The sequence below is a fragment of the Nomascus leucogenys genome, chromosome 5, assembly GCF_006542625.1.
Source record: "Nomascus leucogenys isolate Asia chromosome 5, Asia_NLE_v1, whole genome shotgun sequence".
NCBI classification, from domain to species: Eukaryota; Metazoa; Chordata; class Mammalia; order Primates; family Hylobatidae; genus Nomascus; species Nomascus leucogenys.
The window spans coordinates 134,592,884-134,613,961 of record NC_044385.1 but is presented as its reverse complement, the minus strand read 5'-3'; the positions used below and the strand labels follow the sequence as shown (position 1 = coordinate 134,613,961).

At 33.2% G+C, this 21,078-nt stretch overlaps 1 protein-coding gene across 1 annotated transcript in view; it reads right to left on the bottom strand.

Moving 5' to 3' along the window:
* Positions 1–764: 764 nt before the first annotated feature.
* The window catches only part of TNFSF13B (TNF superfamily member 13b), a 39,041-nt gene continuing 18,727 nt past the window's right edge, over positions 765–21,078 (bottom strand). The window contains exons 4-6 of the mRNA XM_003270174.3: positions 4,279–4,391; positions 4,040–4,190; positions 765–945 (exon numbers count right to left, since the gene is read on the bottom strand). Of these exons, the coding sequence (XP_003270222.1) occupies positions 833–945; positions 4,040–4,190; positions 4,279–4,391 (377 nt within the window). The 3' untranslated portion in view covers positions 765–832. The remainder of the gene's footprint in view (positions 946–4,039; positions 4,191–4,278; positions 4,392–21,078) is intronic.

Genomic DNA, 21,078 nt, shown 5'->3' with positions numbered 1-21,078 from the left:
TAACTTCTGTTGGAGATTATGTTGTTACATATGCACAATTACAGTTACTTTTCAATCAATGCTTTATATGCATAAATTGAAATTACCTGATAATTAAAGTTTCTGAAATTCACTATAGAAAATACACACGAGCATAAACAAATGAGGATATTCTCTCTCTCCTGTGAAAAAAATGTGTGGGTAATATATTACATTCTAGATAGAAATTGCGTACTTGAAATAACCATACAACACTTAAATAGTACATGGATACTATTTTCAGCCAAATTGTTTCATATTTAAATTTAAACTTTTATTTTTTTCATGTATCTAATGCAAGATTTCTAAAATTTTTATTTTTTACTTTTTATAATGTTAACTGAAAAGGAGGGAGTGCATTTAACATAAAAACAGAAGATGACTCCTGAGATTTCTCATAAATGTCTTAATGTCCTAGAGATGTGGGCACTTGTTCCATAGTAAATTATGGATGCCACATTTTACAAAATCCTTACTGCCCCTTCGAATTGTGCCCTTCCTCCAAGATAAGAAGCTATGACTCAATTGTTCAACATGGAATTATAATGAAAAGCCTTTCTAGTTCTATCTTTCCGTAAATGGGCTCTATTTCTTGTAATTCACATGACACTCTTTGGCTGTGGCTGTCTGTTAAATTTCCTGTTTTGGACTAGTTTCCGCAAACCAAAACAAATAGCTCACAGAAAAGGCAATGGCAACTACTTTCTTTCTTTTTTTTTTTTTTTTTTTTTTTTTTGGTATTTTCAGTTAGATTCTTTCTTCTTAGAGGTACAGAGAAAGGGAGGAAAATAGCTACAGACATGGTGTAAGTAGGTCACAGCAGTTTCAATGCACCAAAAAATGTGACATCTCCATCCAGTGATATTTGTGCATTTTCTCTTGGTATTGCAAGTTGGAGTTCATCTCCTTCTTCCAGTTTTGCAATGCCTGGGAAAAAATGATTTACAAGAACTGTAAGTGGTTATACAACAGAAAAGGAAAGAACCTTAAATAAAACTATTTTGTTCTGTAAAAAAAAAAATGTTAACATAGGCATTCACACTTCAAAATACACCAACGGACTTCTAAACCATTACAATTATCTTAGCCTAAAAAACTTTAGAAGAAATAAGCAAAAGGAGTTACAACAGATATGTATGCATTTATCACCCACTCTTTAAAAAATGGAGTTCCCCAAAAGAAGCCCAATATATAACTTTTTAAACAGTTAGGTAAATCATGGAACATCCCTTGATAGAATATTAAATGATTAGTGATGAGTTTTGTTTAATTTTGTTGACAAGGAAAGTTTTTATAATAATGTTAAATAAAAATGTGAAAAATTACACACACATATACATACTAGATATTCCTAATTATAGTTTTAAACATACAAATGCAAAGCATAAATATTAAAAACTGAAGAAAACACCATTTCTTAACATACCACATTCATTAATATGTTTTTCTTGAGAGTCCAGACTATGGATTTAAGCATTAGCTGGATAACTTTTCACAACCTCTTATATTTTGTTTTCTTAGATGACCACGTTTGTCTTTATAATCAAAAACAACAGTGTAATTAACTCTTCAAAAATGAAGAGTGCAACTAATTTACAAGGACAAATGCATCTGTGAATTAGTAATACAAAATACATTCAGGGACTACACTCAATGTATCAGGTAATTCTTTACCCCACCTCAAAGGAAAAATATGAAGGAGAAGAAAGAAGAGGAACGGGGGAAGAGAAGAAATAAAGAAACTAACAAACAATAAAACTGTCATCTGAATTGTCAATACTTGTGGCTATTTTTAGAATAGTTGCATTGTTTCATTAGCATAGTGAAAATGTACCTACATAAACACATGTATGTTCATGTCTATTCTAACCTAAAGCCCAAAGCTTACAAATTTGCTCAGGCAGCAGCCAGGGGGAGTTTATTTATTGAACATTTACTACGTACCAGGCACCCTTCTAGACAAACATGCAGCAGTGATCAAGGATGACAAAATTTCCATCCCCACTGGGTATGCTTTTTTGTAATGGGCAAAGACAGAATACAAACAAAAGAAAGTTTTTTAGGACTTATTAAAAGTTATGTGTACACTTTCTAGAATTGACAAAGTATTTGAGGACTACCTTAAGTAGTAAGAACAAAAAGATTGAGATTTATTTGTTGAACAGACTTGTCGTTTTCATAGAGATTGGAAATGACCTAACATTTTGACAAAGACCATAGCTCACAAAGCATTAAGTAATGTTAACTCTAAAGATGAGGTGGGTGTGAACAATGATAGAGTCTATTTAACATTTTAACACTAAGTTATTGGCTATTTCAATTCTTCCAGATTACAGCAATCAGGTATAATTTTTCTAATAAACATTTTATTAATACAATAAATAATAAGATTCAGCTTTAGGTATATAAGTGGTTCTTTGGTATTATGTTGGGTTTCTTAAGTTGGCCATTTACATTTTTTCAGGTTACTATGGAAACATTTTATGTACTTATACTCTAATGTGTGGTTTTAAATGGCTTTAAATAAATTTGCCCTAAAACAGATTAAAATTGCAAACCTGAAACTTCCTAGAGGATGGTATTCATATGCAACAGTAAGCTACTAGTAACGAAAAATATTTTTGAAGTCCGGTGAATTATTCTTAAAAAGTAAGACACCTTAAGAAATCTAGCAGAGTCCTCTAAGAGCAAGTAAGTGTAAGAGGAGCAGATGACTAGAAAAACGTTTTAAAGAGTTACTTGTAAAATTTTGAGTGCTAATAAATATAAATAAATAACAGATTGGAATAGTCTTACCGTTTATAAATATTTTGCAGCTCCAAACTACTAGTCAGCACTGGGTGAAAGGAAACATCTCTTTATGAAAATTAGGGAATTCTAATTTTATAAACTTCCTCATCTCCCCACCAATGCTATCTGTGGCTGCAGATCCAGAATGACGTCATTTCTATTATTAGAAACTATTTTCCTTAGTTTCTAACTGACTTATTGGGCATTTGTTTGTAAATGCCTTTGAAATACAGTTTTTCAAAATGCATAGCCAGCCTCCGTTCCTGTGTGTCACACGGTCATTCATGGTAACCATCTGGAACTGAAGCCGTTCCTCAGGGTTCTGGATTTTTACAAAATCAACAGAGAAAATAAATGTGCTTAAGGTAAATATTTTTCTTCAAAACCAGCCTGGATTAATTTTAAATCACCCTTGAAAAAGAAAACGAAGGAAATGTTGGCAACTACAGCTGAAACGGACCTAAGGTGTAAAAAACCTGCCGTGCTCTCTGCCTCTCACTGCTCCTGGGTGCAAAGGTAGGTTTGCGCCTACACTTTCACATTCCTAAGTCACCTGTCTGGTGTCCATTGACACAAGATGTCACCTGTATGAGAAAGAAGCCCTTGTACAACTTTCCCTTCCCCTCAAACCCGGCCGGGGCATTTCTTCCACAGTATGCAAGAAGAGTTTTGGTTGCTCCCAGTGTGGAGCCAGACTGGCTGGTTTAAACCAAGTCTAAAAATTAGTAGCTGTGTAAGTAATCTGGGACAAGTTATGTTACTTCTCTGTGCCTAGATCCTAACTCCCTTAAATGGGAAGAGGAAATAAGCAAGCATATATAAAATGCAGAAAAGAGTGCCTGGCAAGTGGTAATCACTCTATCCTTGTCAGATATTATTATTGTTGTAATTAAGTGTTGAAAAAAAATATTAGAATTTTTCTCAGTGTAGAAGTTACTATGTAGAAGTACTGCGTACCATGTACTATGTACAATGTAGAAGTTGCTATGAAATTACTACCCTTTCTAAATGCATATAAAAATGGTAAAACTATTAGTAAAAATTCCATCTTTCTCAATTAAAACAGACTAGCTTATCATTCAAGATTTAAAAAACACAATATATTGAGGAATGTCTTTCTGTCTATTTGTATGTTAGGGCACCATCCTTTCATTTTCGCATTTTGCAGCTCAGATTTTTCATCAAACTCTTTTCATTTCACAATTAGCAGGGTGTGAGAACTATTATTTACCAGCTGAATAGCAGGAATTATTGGGTAGTGTTTCAGGCATATTTTGAATACATCGAAACAAAGTCACCAGACTCAATTCATCCCCAAAAACATGGACCTTTTTCCTCTGAATTAGATGTCCCATGGCATAGGTCTTATCAGTGTATAAAACCTGAGAAACAAACCAAAAAACTTGGTCAGAAATGAACACAAAATGGGAGGCTTTGAACAGTAAAACCAGAATTAGGGTTTGAACCTACCTGACCATATATAAAAAAGTAACCAGTTTCTTTGACCAATATTTTGTTATCTTTTTCTTCTAGGGCACTTCCCCTTTTAAAGCTGAGAAGCCATGGAACAAATGTGTAAGATCCTGCAATGAAAAGAATCATTTATAAGGAAAGAAGCCAAGAAAAGCAGTTTTCACCTCCATTTAGTTGTTAAGCTACCTCTGAAACATAGAAGATAATTCCATCCTAAAAAAAAAGGAAGAAAAAAGAAAAAAAGAAGGAAAAAGGAATACAAGTCACATTACTGCACTGGATTCTTTGCCATCACTTATATGTTAACCTGGGTTAATATATTGGATACAAGAACCTGAGAGCTAACCCTTTATATGAATGTCTGGGTTTTCCCTTTATTGGTCTATATTTCAGCTATTTCATAATAAAGGCTAATCAGGATAAGAGAGTTTGAAGCAAAGAGTGGACAAAATTTCTCTGAATAACACACTAGTAGAGATTTTCCTTTGATTCCCAGAGAGGAAAGAGTATCTGAAGAGTTTGGCAAAAGCTTTCCAGAGGAAGAAATCTCTCCATTCCTTGGCCCAAATGTGGCAACAGAAGGGAGCCTACGGAAGAAAGAAGAAAGTGACTCAGACACAACCTTTACTAAGAACGGTCAAGGAGCTTTGTAACAACGATCTATGATATTTGAGTTTCAATGGCTTCTGTTCAGTTCAGTGATCATTCTCCTCCATTACCCATCAAAAGTCACTTGGGGAGTGACAAGGAGGCCACTGTGCTCAAGGGTGAGGTGAAAGGGACAGAGAGAAGACAGTAGCTATCAGTGAGTAGGCACATGGGGGACTACGTTGCTGAGCCAGAACCTGTAGGTGCGTTCGGACATCAGAACCCATTAAGAGAGCAGAGACACTCCTTTCCTGTGACTTCATACTTTACATGCCCTGGATTTCTCATGGGTGTGTCGAGTAAAGGGTGAGCCCTGAGGCTGGAGATTGGGAAATTTGGGGAGTATAAATTAAATGATGTAAAATGAATAAAAAGAAGATTGGGGGACTGTAATATAAGGATAAAATAGTAAAATAGAGCTATGGAAGTTAGTCTAAAATCATACTTCAAATGTCCCTATATAATTGGTAATGGTGGACCATACCTGTGTCCAAATTTCATCCTGATCACAGCAAAAATGAAAACAAAATCGATAATAAAATGCAGAGTCCACAACAGACAGTAGGCTAGAAGCCCAAGAAGATAACAATCTTTCTAGAATTGAGATTAAAGAACATTTTTTTCTGTGGGTCTTCATGAGGGGCACAGGATGATATGGTAGCTAACAATGTGTTCACATTCTGTAAATACAACTGCCAACTGTACGTGCCTTCTTCACATAGTGTTTCCAAGGCAAACCAAATATATTTAAACTTTTTCCAAATAAAATTCTTTCTTGATCTTATGTTTTAATTGACAGATAAAATTGTACATATTTGTCATGTACAACATGATGTCTTGAAATATATAGGCATTGTGCAATGACTGAGTTGAGCAAATTAAAATATACGTTACCTCGTATAGTTGTCATTTTTGTGGTGAGAACACAATATCTGCTCATTTAGCATTTTTCAAAAATACATTTTCATTAACTGTAGTCACCATGTTGTACACGAGATCTCTTGAACGTATTCCTCCAGTCCAACTGAGATTTTGTAACCTTTGATCAATGTCTTTTCACCCCCACTCCCACCACCCCAGGCACTGGTCAACACCATTCTACTCTCTACTTCTTTGAATTTGACTTTTTTTATATTCCACATATATGTCAGATCATGTAGTATTTGTCTTTCTGTGCTTATTTCACTTGTTATTATAATGTCCTCCAAGTTCATCCATGTTACTGCAAACAACAGGGTTTCCTTCTTTTTATGCTGAATAGTATTCCACTGTGTATATATTGCACATTTTCCTCATCCATTCATCTACAGATGGACACTTAGGTTGATTTAATATCCTGCTATTGTGAATAATTCTGCAATAAACATTGAAGTACAGATATCTCTTCTATGGTCACACCACTCCGAATGCACCCTATCTTGTCTGACCTCAGGAGCTAAGCAGGGTTGGGCATGGTTAGTACTTGGATGAGAGATATCTCTTTGACACACTGATTTCATTTTCTTTGGATATATACTTGGTAGTGGGATTGCTGGCTCATATGGTATTTTATTTTTAATTTTTAAAGAAACTTTTATACTAATTTTCATAATGGCTACACTAATTTATATTCCCATTCCAAATAAGATTCTTGAGGGAAGAATATAAAATAACACATTTCTGATTGTTTCTAAGGAGTAAGAATCCTAGGTGATAACAAAGCAAATTACATTGCAAATTCAAGTTGAAATAAATAACATTTCCTTAGTCAGATCTTTGAGTTCCTATTACCATGGACAGAGGGAGGAAAGATGTCAGGGAGAGTGGGGAGGAAGGATGGAGGATCTATGGGTCGATCAAGAAACTTCCCAGGTCTTCTTCAGACATGCTTTTGTCGGCCTGTGATTCTTGCTCACTCCCAGGAGCCACCTCTGTCACTGTCTCTCACCAAGGGTGAATGTGCCTTGACATACGCAGGTCTAATTGGCTTTTCCCAAAGAAGGGAACACTTTCCTTAAAAGAAAAGTCCTCTTGTATAATAATAGTTAACACAAGATCACCTCAATGACAAATTACAAATGCAAAATCATCATCACCTCTTTTACGATATAATTTCAGTGAAAAGATTATAATAAAATAGTTTTTAATTTTTTTAAATGACATAATGTATGCAAAGCACTTTTTGGAGTGCTGAAAAGTGAGGAAGAGTTAATACAGTTACTGTCATTATTGTAAAACACAAACTGATGACTTCACCAAGGCAGTTGCTTTCATAGTTTAATGATATTCATTTGATGCTTGGAGTGAAGAGAGCTTTTAAAAAAATAATACACTTGAGAGATACTAAATTTTCTGAGCTAAAGGGCCATTTATGTTTGGTTCCCTGTCATTTTCCCAGGGCTTAACATCATGACTGACCCACAGTAGACATGCAGCAAATATTTATTAAATTAATGAATTCAAATTTAAACATAATATAATTCAAAATAGCAATGTACTGTAAAAATTAATCACAGGTATTCAACTTTTTTTTAAAGCATTTTGCTACCAAGTTACTGAAATTCTTGGTAATGAAATGCCTTCCATCATAGAGCTAGTATATTCTCTTAAATTGAAGTAAAATACAAATTTCTAAAACGACTTGTCTACATTCCAGCTAGAGATATTTGTTTACTAAAATTTTATAATAATTTAGATTGATTTGTTAGATTTTTTACATTAAATTTATATCTATAAAATTAAAGACCCACTTCTTAGTAAATGTCACTGGTGTATTGTCAGCATAGAAAATAAAACAAGTATGTAGTAGATCTCTATTCTTACTGTCTCTTAATATTTTATTTAGGCATTTTATCATCTCTTTCTGGCAATAATCTTATTAAAGTGATAGAGAACATATTTACTTATTTTTATTTATTGTCTTTATTCCTTCCACATCCACACACACACATATGCACATCCACATACCTACCCGGGCTCTCTGCAAACAGGAGGTAAAGACTAAGTTTAATTGCAGACAGCCTAGTGAAAGGTTGAAGAAATATCCCGGTTCAGAGGCTGTTTGTAAACACCAAGAGAGATTTTTATTTTTATTTTTTGACTTCTAATGTTTAACAAAATCTCTGTCAGGATGAGGATTAGCGATAAAATCATCTCTATCAGGCCAATAAAAGAGATAATAGAAGGACTCCTGTGTCCACACAGGACAAGGAATAGAGTCTAGGCAAAAAAAAAAAAAAAAGTATTTTGGAAAAATTACTAAAGAAGTGAACAACTGCAGTCCACATCCATTAACAACAGAAAACCCTGAGGATGGGAGTAATTTTGATTTTCAGATTTGCTACATTGTAACATCCTAACTGTTCAATTTTCAAGAAGAAACTTCAAGGCATACAAAGAAAGAGAAAATTATGAACTATTCAGTGGACCAAAAGAATAAAGTCATTATTACAAGATTAATACTCAATAGCGAATCACTTTTCTACCAGTGATCTAACACTTTTCGTCCAGTAATAAACAAGTGGAATTTGAAATTAAAAACATAATGGCATGTAGACGATTACCTCAAAAAATGAAATACTTAGGAATAATCCAACAAAATATGTAAAAGATTTAAAGCACTAAATAAATGGAGAGCTATTCTATGTTTATGAACAGGAAGAATCAATATTGTCAAGATGTCAGTTCTTCCTGTAGATTAAATGCAATGTTTTTTGTTGTTGTTGTTTGTTTGTTTCTTTGTTTTCCCCAAGTCTTGCTCTGTTGCCCAGGCTGGAGACAGGGGCGCCATCTTGGCTTACTGCAACCTCTGCCTCCTGGGTTCAAGCAATTCTCCTGCCTCAGCCTCCTGAGTAGCTGGGACTACAGGCACGTGCCACCACACCGGGCTAATTTTTGTATTTTTAGTAGAGAGGGGTTTCACCATATTGGCCAGGCTGGTCTCGAACTCCTGACCTCGTGATCCCACCTTGGCCTCCCAAAGTGCTGGGATTACAGGCATGAGCCACCGTGCCCAGGTGACTCAATGTAATCTTAATCAAAATCAAAGCAAGTTGAATATCAACAAACTGAGTCTAAAGAATATATAGAGAAGCAAAAGACACAGAAATGCCAACATAATATTAAAGGATAAGAACAAAGTGGGAGAACTAACACCACTCTACTTCAAGACTTACTATAATTGATTTTAATAAGATTTGGAATCTTTTTGTCTTTACCCTCCTTGAAGTTTACTGAACTTTTTAGATGTGTAAATTTATGACTTTCTTCAACACTGGAAAGAGTTTGGCCATTGTTTCTCCAAATATTCTGTTTTCAAATTTTAACTCTCTTCTCCTTCTGTGACTCTCAAAATGCATATGTTCATCTGTTTAATGTATCCTGTGGGTTCTCTTATAATCTGTTCACTTTTCGTTATTCTTTTTTAATTTCATTTTTACAGCCATTTTAGATTCACAGAAAAACTGAGAGGAAGTTACAGCGATATCTCATAGACCTCATACTCTCTACAGATGCATATCCTCCCCCATTATAAGAATCCCCTACCAGTGATACATTTGTTACAACTGATAAACCTACACTGATATATCATGGAGGAAACTTAAGTTGCTATTACTAAAAAAAAGAAGTGAAAATAAAAATGTTACATACTGTGTAATTCCAACTACATGGCACTCTGGAACAAAGTTAAAACTATAGAGACATTTAAAAAATGCCATTTCCAGGGGATAAGCAGCGGAAAGGGAAAGGTAGTTGGAGTGAAGCACAGAGAATTTTTTGGACAGTGAAAATACTCTAATATTACAATGGTGGATACATGCATTATACATTTGTGCTAACCTATAGAAAGTAAAACACTAATGTGAACCCTAATGTAAACCGTGGACTCTGGATGATAATGATATATTAGTGTAGGTTTATCAGTTGTAACAAATGTATCACTCTGGTGGGGGATTTTGATAATGGGGGAGGATATGCATCAGTAGGGAATATGAGGTCGATGAGATATCTCTGTACCTTCCTCTCAATTTTTCTGTGAATCTAAAATGGCTCTAAAAATAAAGTTAAAAGAAAAAAGAAAAGTGAACAGATTATAAGAGACCCCCAGGAGACATTAAGCAGATGAACATATGCATTATGAGAGTTACAGAAGGAGAAGAGAGAGAAAATTTGAAAAAAGAATATTTGGAGAAATAATGGCCAAATTCTTTCCAATGTTGAAGAAAGTCATAAACGTACACATCTAAAAAAATTCAGTAAACTCCAAGAAGGGTAAACACAAAAGATTCCTACCAAGACTTATTAAAATCAAGCTATTAAAGGATAATGACAAAGAGGAGACCTTGAAAGCAGAAAGAGAGGCAATTCATCAAATGTAAAATATGCTCAATAAGATTAATAGCTGATTTGTCATCAAAAACCATAGAGGCCAGAAGGCAGGGGAATTACATATTTAAAGTACTGAATGAAAAACACCGTCTACCATGTATTCTATATGTGGGAAAATATCCTTAAAATGTGAAGAAAAATTTAGGTGTTCTCAAATAAAGAAAAACTGAGGGAGTTCATTGGTAGCAGACTTACCCTGTGAGAAATACTAAAGGACAGAGAAATAAAAAAAAATGCTAAGTGAGAACTGAAAGACATATGAAGAAATAAAGAATACAAGTAAAGGTACATACATAGGTAAATATAAAAGCCATTGTAAGTGTATTTTTAGTTTTTAACTTCTCTTTTTGTTTCCTATACTATTTAAAAGACAAATACATAAAATAATAATTACTAATTTATGTTAAGGGCTTACAATGTATAAGTGTATATTTTGTGACAATAACAACATAAGAGAGAGGCTAAGTTGTTATCAATTCAAACCACATTGTTATAAATTTAGGATGTTTACTGTAATCACCAGAATCACAACTATGATAATAACTTTTAAAAATGCACAAAAAGAAATTAAGAGAAAAACAAAATGGTGTACCTATAAAAGTCTATTAAAAACAAAATAAAGAGGTAATAAAAGAAATGAGGAACAAAACCTATAAAAGAACAAACAGCAACATAAGTAATTCTTTCCTTATCAGTAATCACTTTAAATATAAATGAGCTAAATTTAAATTTGGCAACTAAAATACAGAGATTGGCAAAATAAATTTTTTAAAATCCCAAACTCATGATCTAATTATATTCTGCCTACTAGAGACTCACTTCAGATTCAAAAACACAAACAGGTTTTTGTGTTTCAAGGTTTCAAGATCAATGGATGACAAATATGTCTCCTTGCAGATAGCAGCCAAAGAGAACAGGGATGGCTAATACTGATATCAGAATAAATACATGTTAAGCCAAAAATTTTTATGAGACAAAGAGAGTATTAAATATTGATAATAGGGTCAATTTATCAAGAATACCTAATAATTATAAACATCACTCAACAGAACCTCAAGGATATAGGCAGATATTGGCTGAACTGAAAGGAGAAATAGACATTTCTATAGTAACAGCTGAAGATTTCAGTATCTCACCTGAAATCATAGCTAGACCATCTAGGTAAGAGATCAGTAAGGCAATAGTGAACTTGAACAACACTGTAAACTAACTGAACCTAACAGACATATAGAAAATACTCCACCTAAAATCAGCAGAATACATATTTTCAAATGCACATGAACATTCACCAAGATAGACCATGTTATGCAACAAAATAATTCTCATTAAATTTAAAAATATTTGAATTCTACAAATATCTTGTATTTTAAAAAGATATGTTTTTCATCCTTTGACCTTGAAACCTGTTTATGTTTTTCAATCTGAAATGAATCTCTAGGAAGCATTGATTCTAGCTACCTTCAATAACATAAGGAAAATTGGAAAACTCACAAATAAGTGAAAATTGAACAAATTCTTAAACAACAAATTGATCTACGAATAAATCCTAGAAGAAAATAGAAAATACTTTGAGATGATTGAAAATAAAAACACAACATAGCAATATTCACAGGAAGCAGTGAAAGTAGCACTCAGAAAGAAATGTACAACTGTAAATGCCTGTGTTAAAAAAGATCTCAATTCAATATTCTAAGTTCAGCTTAAGGAAATAGAAATAGAACAAGAAACTAAGCCCAAAATTGGCAGATGGACGAAAATAATAAAGATCAGATAATATAATAAAGAAGGTAATAATAAGGAAGGTAGATGGAATAAAGAATAGAAAAAGGGCTGGGTGCGGTGGCTCACACCTGTAATCCCAGCACTTTGAGAGGCCAAGGCGGGTGAATCATTTGAGGTAAGGAGTTGGAGATCAGTCTGACCAACATGGTGAAATCCAGTCTCTACTAAAAATACAGAAAAAAATAAAAAATAAAAATAGCTAGGCATGGTGGCACATGCCTGTAGTCCCAGCTACTTGGGAGGCTGAGGCAGGAGAATCACCTGAACCTGGGAGGCAAAGGTTGCAGTGAGCCGAGATCGCACCATTGCACTTCAGGCTGGGTGACAGAGACTCCATCTCAAAATAATAATAATAATAATAATAATAATAATAATAATAATAGAACAGATAAAGATGAAACAATAACACTGAAAATTGGTTTTTTGAAAAATATGAACAAAAATGACAATCATTGAGCTACATTGACCAATAAAAGAAAAAATACTCCAATTAATAAAATCATTAAAGAAAATGGAGGTATTATTAATGGCCTATTAGAAATAAAATGTTTATACCTTTTTATTATTTATAATAATTGTATTCCAACAAATTAGATAATGTAGATGAAAGGGACAAATACCTAGAAACACACAAACTACCAAAACTGACTCAAAAATAAATAAAAGACCTAAACAGACCTATAACCAGTATAGAGTTTGAATTAATCCAAGTCTTCCCTCAGAATTCATAACTAGATGGCTTTACTAGTGAATTTTACTAGACATTTAAAGAAAAATTAACATCAATCTTCTCCAACTCTTCCAAAAAACAGTAAAACAGAAGGGAACAATTCCTAACTTGTTCTGTACGTCTAGAATTACACTGATACCAGTGCCACACAAAGACACCACAACAAACTACAGGCCAGAATCAACCATGAATATAAATGTAATAATCCTCAAGATTACCCTAACATCAGAAACAAGACTATGCCTGCATTTACCACTGCTATTCAACATATACTGGAAATTTAAAAACAAATCCAAATGCAAGGAGAGTAGTAAAATGATCTCTATTTGCAGATATCATAATTCTATATATAGAAAATTTCCAGCCAGGTGTGGTGGTTCACGCCTGTAATACCAACACTTTGGGAGGCTGAGGCAGGCAGATCTCTTGAGGTCAGAAGTTCGAGATCAGTCTGGCCAACATGGTGAAACCCTGTTTCTACTGGAAATACAAAAATTAGCTGGGTGTGGTGGGAGGCGACTGTAATCCCAGCTACTCGGGAGGCTGAGGTGCTAGAATCACTTGAACCCGGGAGGCGGATGTTGCTGTGAGTCGAGATCGTGCCAATACACTCCAGCCTGGGCAACAGAGCGAAATTCCATCTCAAAAAAAAAAAAAAATTCCATGAATTTACAAAAAAATCTACTAAAACTAACCAATGAATTCAGTTAAGTTGCAGGGTACAAGATCAACACTCAAAAATCTGTTGTGCTTCAATATACCAGGAATGGATAATCTAAAAATGAAATATTAAAAAAGAATCCCATTTACAGTAGCATCTGTTATGGACTGAATATTTCTGTCACCCAAAATTGATATATTGAAATTCTAACTTCCAATGTGATGGTATCAGGGGGTGGTGCCTTTGGGAAATAATTAGGTCGTGGTGGCACAGCCTTCATGATGAGTTAATGTCCTTATAGGAAAAGACACAAGAACTTGCTTTTGTCTCTGTTCTCAGCCATGTGAAAACACAATGAAAAGACCACCATTCACAAACCAAATATGTTGGCACCTTAATCTTGAATTTTCCAGCTTCCAGAAGTGTGAGAAATACATTTCTATTGTTTAAGCCACTCAGTCTACTGTAATTTTTTATAGCAAACTGAACTGACTAAACAGCATTAAAAAGAATATAATACCTAGAAGTAAATTTACCCAAGGACATAAAACACTTTAACACTGAACACTACAAAAGATTGCTATAAGAAATGATAGGACATATAAATAAAAGAGAAGATATCTTGTGTTCATGGATTGATAGATTTAGTTTAAGATAGCAGTAATACCTAGTATTATGTACAGATTCAGTCTAATCCATATACAAATTTCAGTGACCTTTTGTTCTCCAAAATGAAAAAGCCAGCCTTACAATTCATTTGTTATTGCAAAAGAGTATCAAATGGCCAAAACAATCTTAAAAATAAATAACAAAATTGAAGGATTCACTATTCTAAATTTCAAAATTTACTATAACATTAACAGTAATCCAAATAGTATGGTGGTCCAGCATAAGGCAGGGTGTATAAACAAACAAAATAAAATTGAGAGTACAGAAATAAACCCATACATCTATGTCCAACTCATTTTTAACAAGTGTGCCAAGACCATTCAATATGGAAGAAATCATCTTCTTCAACAAATGATGTTGGGACAACTAGATATCCTGATGCTAAAAGATGACTTTGGACCTCTGCTTCATACCATATACAAAAATGAATTAAAATAGATCGATTACCTAAACATAAGACATAACACTACAAGACTCTTAGAAAAAAACACATGGGTGAATCATGATGCTGAATTTGGCAATGAGTTCTTCAATGATGACACTAAAATCACAAGAAACAAATAAAAAGATAAATTTTACTTCATTTATCTGAGGCACAATACTCTTGTGCCTCAAATGACATTCTCAAGAAAGTAAGAAGATAATCCACAAAATAGGAGAAAATACTTGCAAATCAGATATTTGATAAGGGTCTTGTATCCATAATATATAAGGAAGTTTTACAACTCAACAACAAAAAAGACAAACAACCCAATTAAAAAAATGGACAGGGTACTTGAATAGACATTTTTCCAAAGAAGACACCAAAAAGGACATGAAAAGATGCTCGACATCATCAGTCATAAGGAAAATGCAAATAAATAACAAACTGAGATATGGCTTCACACCCAATAGGAAGGCAATAATAAGAGCATTGAAAATAAGATGTGTCGGTGAGGATGTGGAAAAATTAGAACACTCGTACATTGCTGGGGGAATGCAAAATTGTGCAGTACTGTAGTGAACAGGCTGACGTTTTCTCAGCAATTCTACTCATCGATTCATCGATGTATACTCCAAATAATTGAAAAGAGGCACTCAGGAAGTACTTTATGCAAATGTTCACAGGATCACTACTCACAATAGCCAAAAGGTGGAAACAAACCAAATGCCCATTAATGAAATTCTGGCTTACATATAATAGAATGATATACATTCATACAGAGGAATGAAGTATGAATACATGCTAGAATATGGGTGAACCTCAAAACATTATGCTAAGTGAAAGAAGCCAGGCACTAAAAGTCACGTATTGTGTGACTGCATTTATATAAACCATCTAAAATAGATGAATCCACAGAGACACAAAGCAGATTGCTGGTACAGGGGCGTGGGGAAACAGAGAAATGGTGACTGATTGCTTAATGGATACAGGATTTTCTCTGGGGCTGAAGAAAATATTTTGGAGCTAAAGAGAGTTGGTGGTTGTAAAATATTGTGAATACTACATGACAATGAATTGTGCATTTAATTTTATGTTATATGAATTTAATTTCAATAAAAAGATATAACTGAAAAGGTAGCTACCCCAGTATTTAGCATTTAGAAGTCTACGCTAACAGAAAAAACAAAGCAAATAGGCTGCATAGTAAGCAACCTCTTTAAAACTGTAAAATAGAAACTCTTTTGTTAATGTAAAAAACAATACACAGTATAGCACAATATGATGAATAAAAGCCAAATACATTTCTGAAATAAGTAAATGGAAATTGATTTATATCACCCAATAAATGAAAATGATTTTAAGATGAGATCAAAAAACAAAGAGCAACTCTGTTTTGCACACATGGGAAACACAGAAAAATTATTTCAGAGAAGTTAAAAGTAAAATTCTGGGCAAAGTCATGCTAGGGAAATGCAATCCAAAAATAAAAGAAAACATTTCAACCTTAATATTGAAAAGATATATCATGGAATTCAAGGCTTTTATACACAAAAAGAACAACCAGCTGGAAAATATAATAAAAGAAAATGTTTCTATTTATCATAGCATTTGAAAAGGTAAAACACCTTGTAATGATATTAATAGGAAAATGCAGGAATTTCTTGAAGAAAATTGTAACACATACTAAAAGAAACGAAAGGAGACTAAACAAATATAAATATATATCATGTTCTTGGATTGGATTGGATTTGTACATCTGTCATCATGAGGGTATTTTTCTTAATTTATAAATATGAGATCCAACAAAAATATCAGCAGGCATTTTTCTTTTTCTTTTTAACTAAGTAAGCTGATTCTACAGTTCCTATATTTAATAAAAAACAGAAAAATTCTAGAAGTAAAAAGAAAAAATGAGTGAATTAAATTTACTAGAAAATAATACAAAGCTCTAGTAGCCAAAATGTCATTTTACTGGGGTGCATAAATAGACATTAAGTCAATATAACAGAAAAGTATTTAAAAACAGAAAAAAAATAGACTAAACACGGGAACTTAATAAAAGTTAAAGTTAATGTCTTCAAGCAGTGTGGAAAAGACGGGCGATTAAAAAAACTGTGATGCCCTCACGGGGGAAAATTAAGTTGGTTTCATACCTCACATACTAGGATAAGTTGCAAATAGATAAATTATTTAAAGGTAGAAAATAACTATAAAGGTTTCAGAAGGAAGATGAGATCTTTCCTTAATACGTTTAAGTGTAAAAGGCCTTTCTAATCACAACCCCAAATCCAGAATCCTTTAAAAAAATTGATAAAATTGACAGAAAAAAATGTATGCAAAATTAAGACAAATGACAGCATGGGAGGAAATGCTTACAATTAGTAATATAAAGAATTAATCTGCTTGAGATATAAGTTGCTCACAGAAATCAGTTTAAAAATGACCAAGTCCAATGAAAAAATGGAAAAAAATATGAACAGATGGCTCACAGAAAAAAATAAAAATAGAAATGAAAAATTGGAAGAATGTAAAGACAGAAATACAAATGGTTCTTAAAACACACAAAAGAATGGCTTGAAAGAAAGCAAATTAAGAGATGCTATTTTTCACCTGATGTTCTTCTGCTGCCAGTGATAGCATAACATTTTACAACCCCTGTAGGACCACTTAGCAATAACTGTCAAAATTCAAAATCTGTCCCACACATAGGCTGACATATGAGAAGTTACAGATGCACACAATTATTTTTTGAAGCACCTGCATTGCAAAAGATGGACACCAAGAAGTCTATTGGTAGGAGACTGGTTAAATACATTCAATTCATACAATGGAATACTATACTGCTTTTTTTTTAATACGAGGAACTCTGTACACAGGCATGAAAATGTCTGCAATATACATTGTTAGGTAAAGAATGCAGGTTGCAATCTCATTTTCAAATCATACCTATTGCAAATATGGTTTTTAAGTGTTTACTATAAGAAAGGAGGAAAGCAGAGCTACATTTGCATTTGTTTGTGTTAACATAGAGGGAGTCTGAAGTCTACATAGGAAACTAAAAGTGAGGTGAGTGTGGGCAGGAACAGATGGGAAAAGGAGCAATCCACGCTTGTTGTGCTTCTTTATTTTTTGCAAGATGTGAATGCATTACCTATTCAAAATCTAGATTAAAACTCAAAAAAACAAATGAACAGAAAAGACATGAGACTGCACTCTGATAAACCCCTCTTGACTTTTTCTTTTTTGTGAAGTTTACCTCTGCCCTCACTGTCTGGACAGAAGTATGGGGCAGAGCAAGCATAGGAACTCAAAATATCAGATGGACGTAGCCCCGCTCCTTTGAACCTCCATGTCTCCGGAATACATAATATGATTTCATCTCAAGACCTGATGTTATGTATAATACAATAAGAAAATATATACAATATGCTAATAATATATTATAATATATATATATATATATATGATATATTATATATATATATATATATATGATATATTATATATTATATTTTATGTTATGTGTAATATATGTATTATATGTAATTATTTATATATGTGTGTATTATATGTAATATATTTATATATGTATGTAATATATGTATACATGCAATATATGTATCATATAATATATATGTAATATGTGATATATAATATATTATATGTGATATATAATATATAATATATGTGATATATTATATATGTGATATATTATATGTGATATATTATATATGATATATTATATATGTGATATATTATATATAATATATTACATGTAATATGTAATATATCATATTATAATATATGTGATATATTATCTATCATATTATAATATATGTAATATATTATATATAATAAATAATATATCACATATATTACATATAATATATATCATGTGTTATATGATATATAATATATATCATGTTATATATATTTTCTTCCCCAGAAGATAATAAATTATTATATATAATTATTATAATACATTATATATTATATAGTATGTAATTATATCTAATATGCTAATAATATTAATAATATATTATTATCTTTTCCCAGAAGTCTTCTTATGGACCTGTGCAAGTAAAATGCTTCATTGAGTACAACATTTTTTAACAAAATGCAACCTACCTCTATCTGCCTGCTAAATGCCCATGCACACTAACATTTATATACTGGTCAAGGGTTTGCTGACATCACAAGGGCAACCTGTTCGTCCTAAAGTTTGGAGCACTGCAAGCAACCATCCCAGGTAAGCATCCCAGTTCAGCACCCCTGGATCTGTGAGAAGCAGTCACCACTCCAGGAAGATCACAGCATACTCTCCAGTTCACACACACATTGGAGTATAGCAGCTGCATAATTTGGTGCAATTTATAGCATGTTGTGGGGTGGGGGGGAGATGTGTAAAGTAAACCTTTTCCAAGGAATTTTTAAAAACTATAACTTTGGCCCTTAAGATCTTCTTCTGGCTTTCTTTTACTTCTTAGGAAACAGTGTGCTGCTTATTAAAAGTTGCAAACATGATTTAGGAAAATGTTGAGCAATAAATAATAGATTTACAAGTAGTTTAGTACTTGTGTTGCATTTAGGACAATTAAAGTCACACAGAAAAAAACACAGATGAAAAGAGCATGCCAGGGAATCATTACCAGTGCCAACTCACATTCATCATCTGTGCTAGTTTTGTTTTGCTCATTCCTCATTGCCTAGCTTAACCTCCAGATACTCCTGAACTCGTAGTTGGGTCACAACACAAAACTTCCTCCTGCCCCCGCCTGCTTTGCTGCCCTCCACAGCATTTCGTCTCATTTACATTTTACTTGTTCATTTGTGGGTTGTTGGATCTTTCCTTTGTTTTCTCCTCATCAAGAGGTTAAGGTCTTTCAAAGCAGAAAACCACGCACATGGACTTGGGATGGTTTGGCTTAGACTCTTCAACTTTACAAAGGTGTGAAAGCCACATACATTCAGGAGAAATCATACTTCAGTCCAGTATTCAAAACATAATATGAGCTACTCAATACTTCATTATAAAATGGGCTTCATGTTAGATGATTTTGCCCAATTGTAGACTAATGTAAGTGTTCTGAGCACATTTATGGTAGGCTAGACTAAGCTATGATATTTGGTAAGTTAGATGTCCTAACTGCTTTTTTCAATGTACATTATTTTCAGCTTATGATGGGTTTATCAGGACATAACTCCATTGTAAGCCAAGGGGCATTTGTACATATTTCAGTCACTGATAAACCCAGTAAACATACAGTAATTAAAATATTGTGTGTGTATATATATATATATATATATATATTTTTTTTTTTTTTTTTTTTTTTTTTTTTTTGAGACGGAGTCTCACTCTTTCCCCTAGGCTGGACTGCAGTGGCACTATCTCGGCTCACTGCAAGCTCTGCCTCCCGGGTTCACGCCATTCTCCTGCCTCAGCCTCTCCGAGTAGCTGGGACTACAGGCACCCGCCACTGCGCCCGACTAATTTTTTGTATTTTTAGTAGAGACGGGGTTTCACCATGTTAGCCAAGATGGTCTCGATCTTCTGACCTCATGATCCACCTGCCTCGGCCTCCCAAAGTGCTGGGATTACAGGCGTGAGCCACCGCACCCGGCCTATATATTCTTAATAAATGTAAAATAAATGAATCAATGAATGTGTGAGTGAACGAATGGTTCTTTTTTAGTACATTTTTGTTCACTAGTTATCTTATATAAACAAACGCTACTATAGAGCAGCAATTCCCATTTGCTTTCAGAGAGAGGTCGATACATGATAATGCAGCATAGTCACAAAAATTTGTGAAAAGCTGGATGAAACAAAGTTAAACAAATAGTTTTTAAAGTAGGACTACTTAGATTCAATAACTTGCTAATGTGCCTTGTGACTCAAAGAAAACTGTATAAGATGTTGTGTTTCCAAACTTATTCGACACTGAGACTCTTATTTCAAGGACCATTTCTCTGGATTAATATTTGGGGGATACATATTGGGAAATGACATTAAAAGTTGTTTGTTTGTGAACCTGGTTTCAGGCCACTATTACGGAAAACACTTACTTGTCTAAAATTAAAACTAAAAAAATCTTCAAATAACTGAAAAATGTAAAGCATTCTACCTCTGTGAGAAAATGGTAAATTATCAAGCAATAATTTGACATTGGAAATTTATTTTAAAAATATAGTTTTTAAACAATCTGTTCAGTTTTATTTTCCTCTTTCTATGATTTTTACAAGTGAATATAACAGGAGAATTCATATTTGTGAAGATGGTCTTGAGTCATTCCAAAAGATAAAATGCTGTCTAAATAATAAAAATGAAATTCGATTTAGTATTGATTTTTATTTTACTGTAGTTTAATTATTTAACATTTCTAAGTATTAGTGCCTCTAAGGTCATTCTACTTATTAGATTATTACTTTAGCCTTAATAATTATTTATTCTCAAGTCATTTTGAATAAATGCAAGTTTATTATTTTTTACCTGATTATAAGAAGTTTTGAGATGGA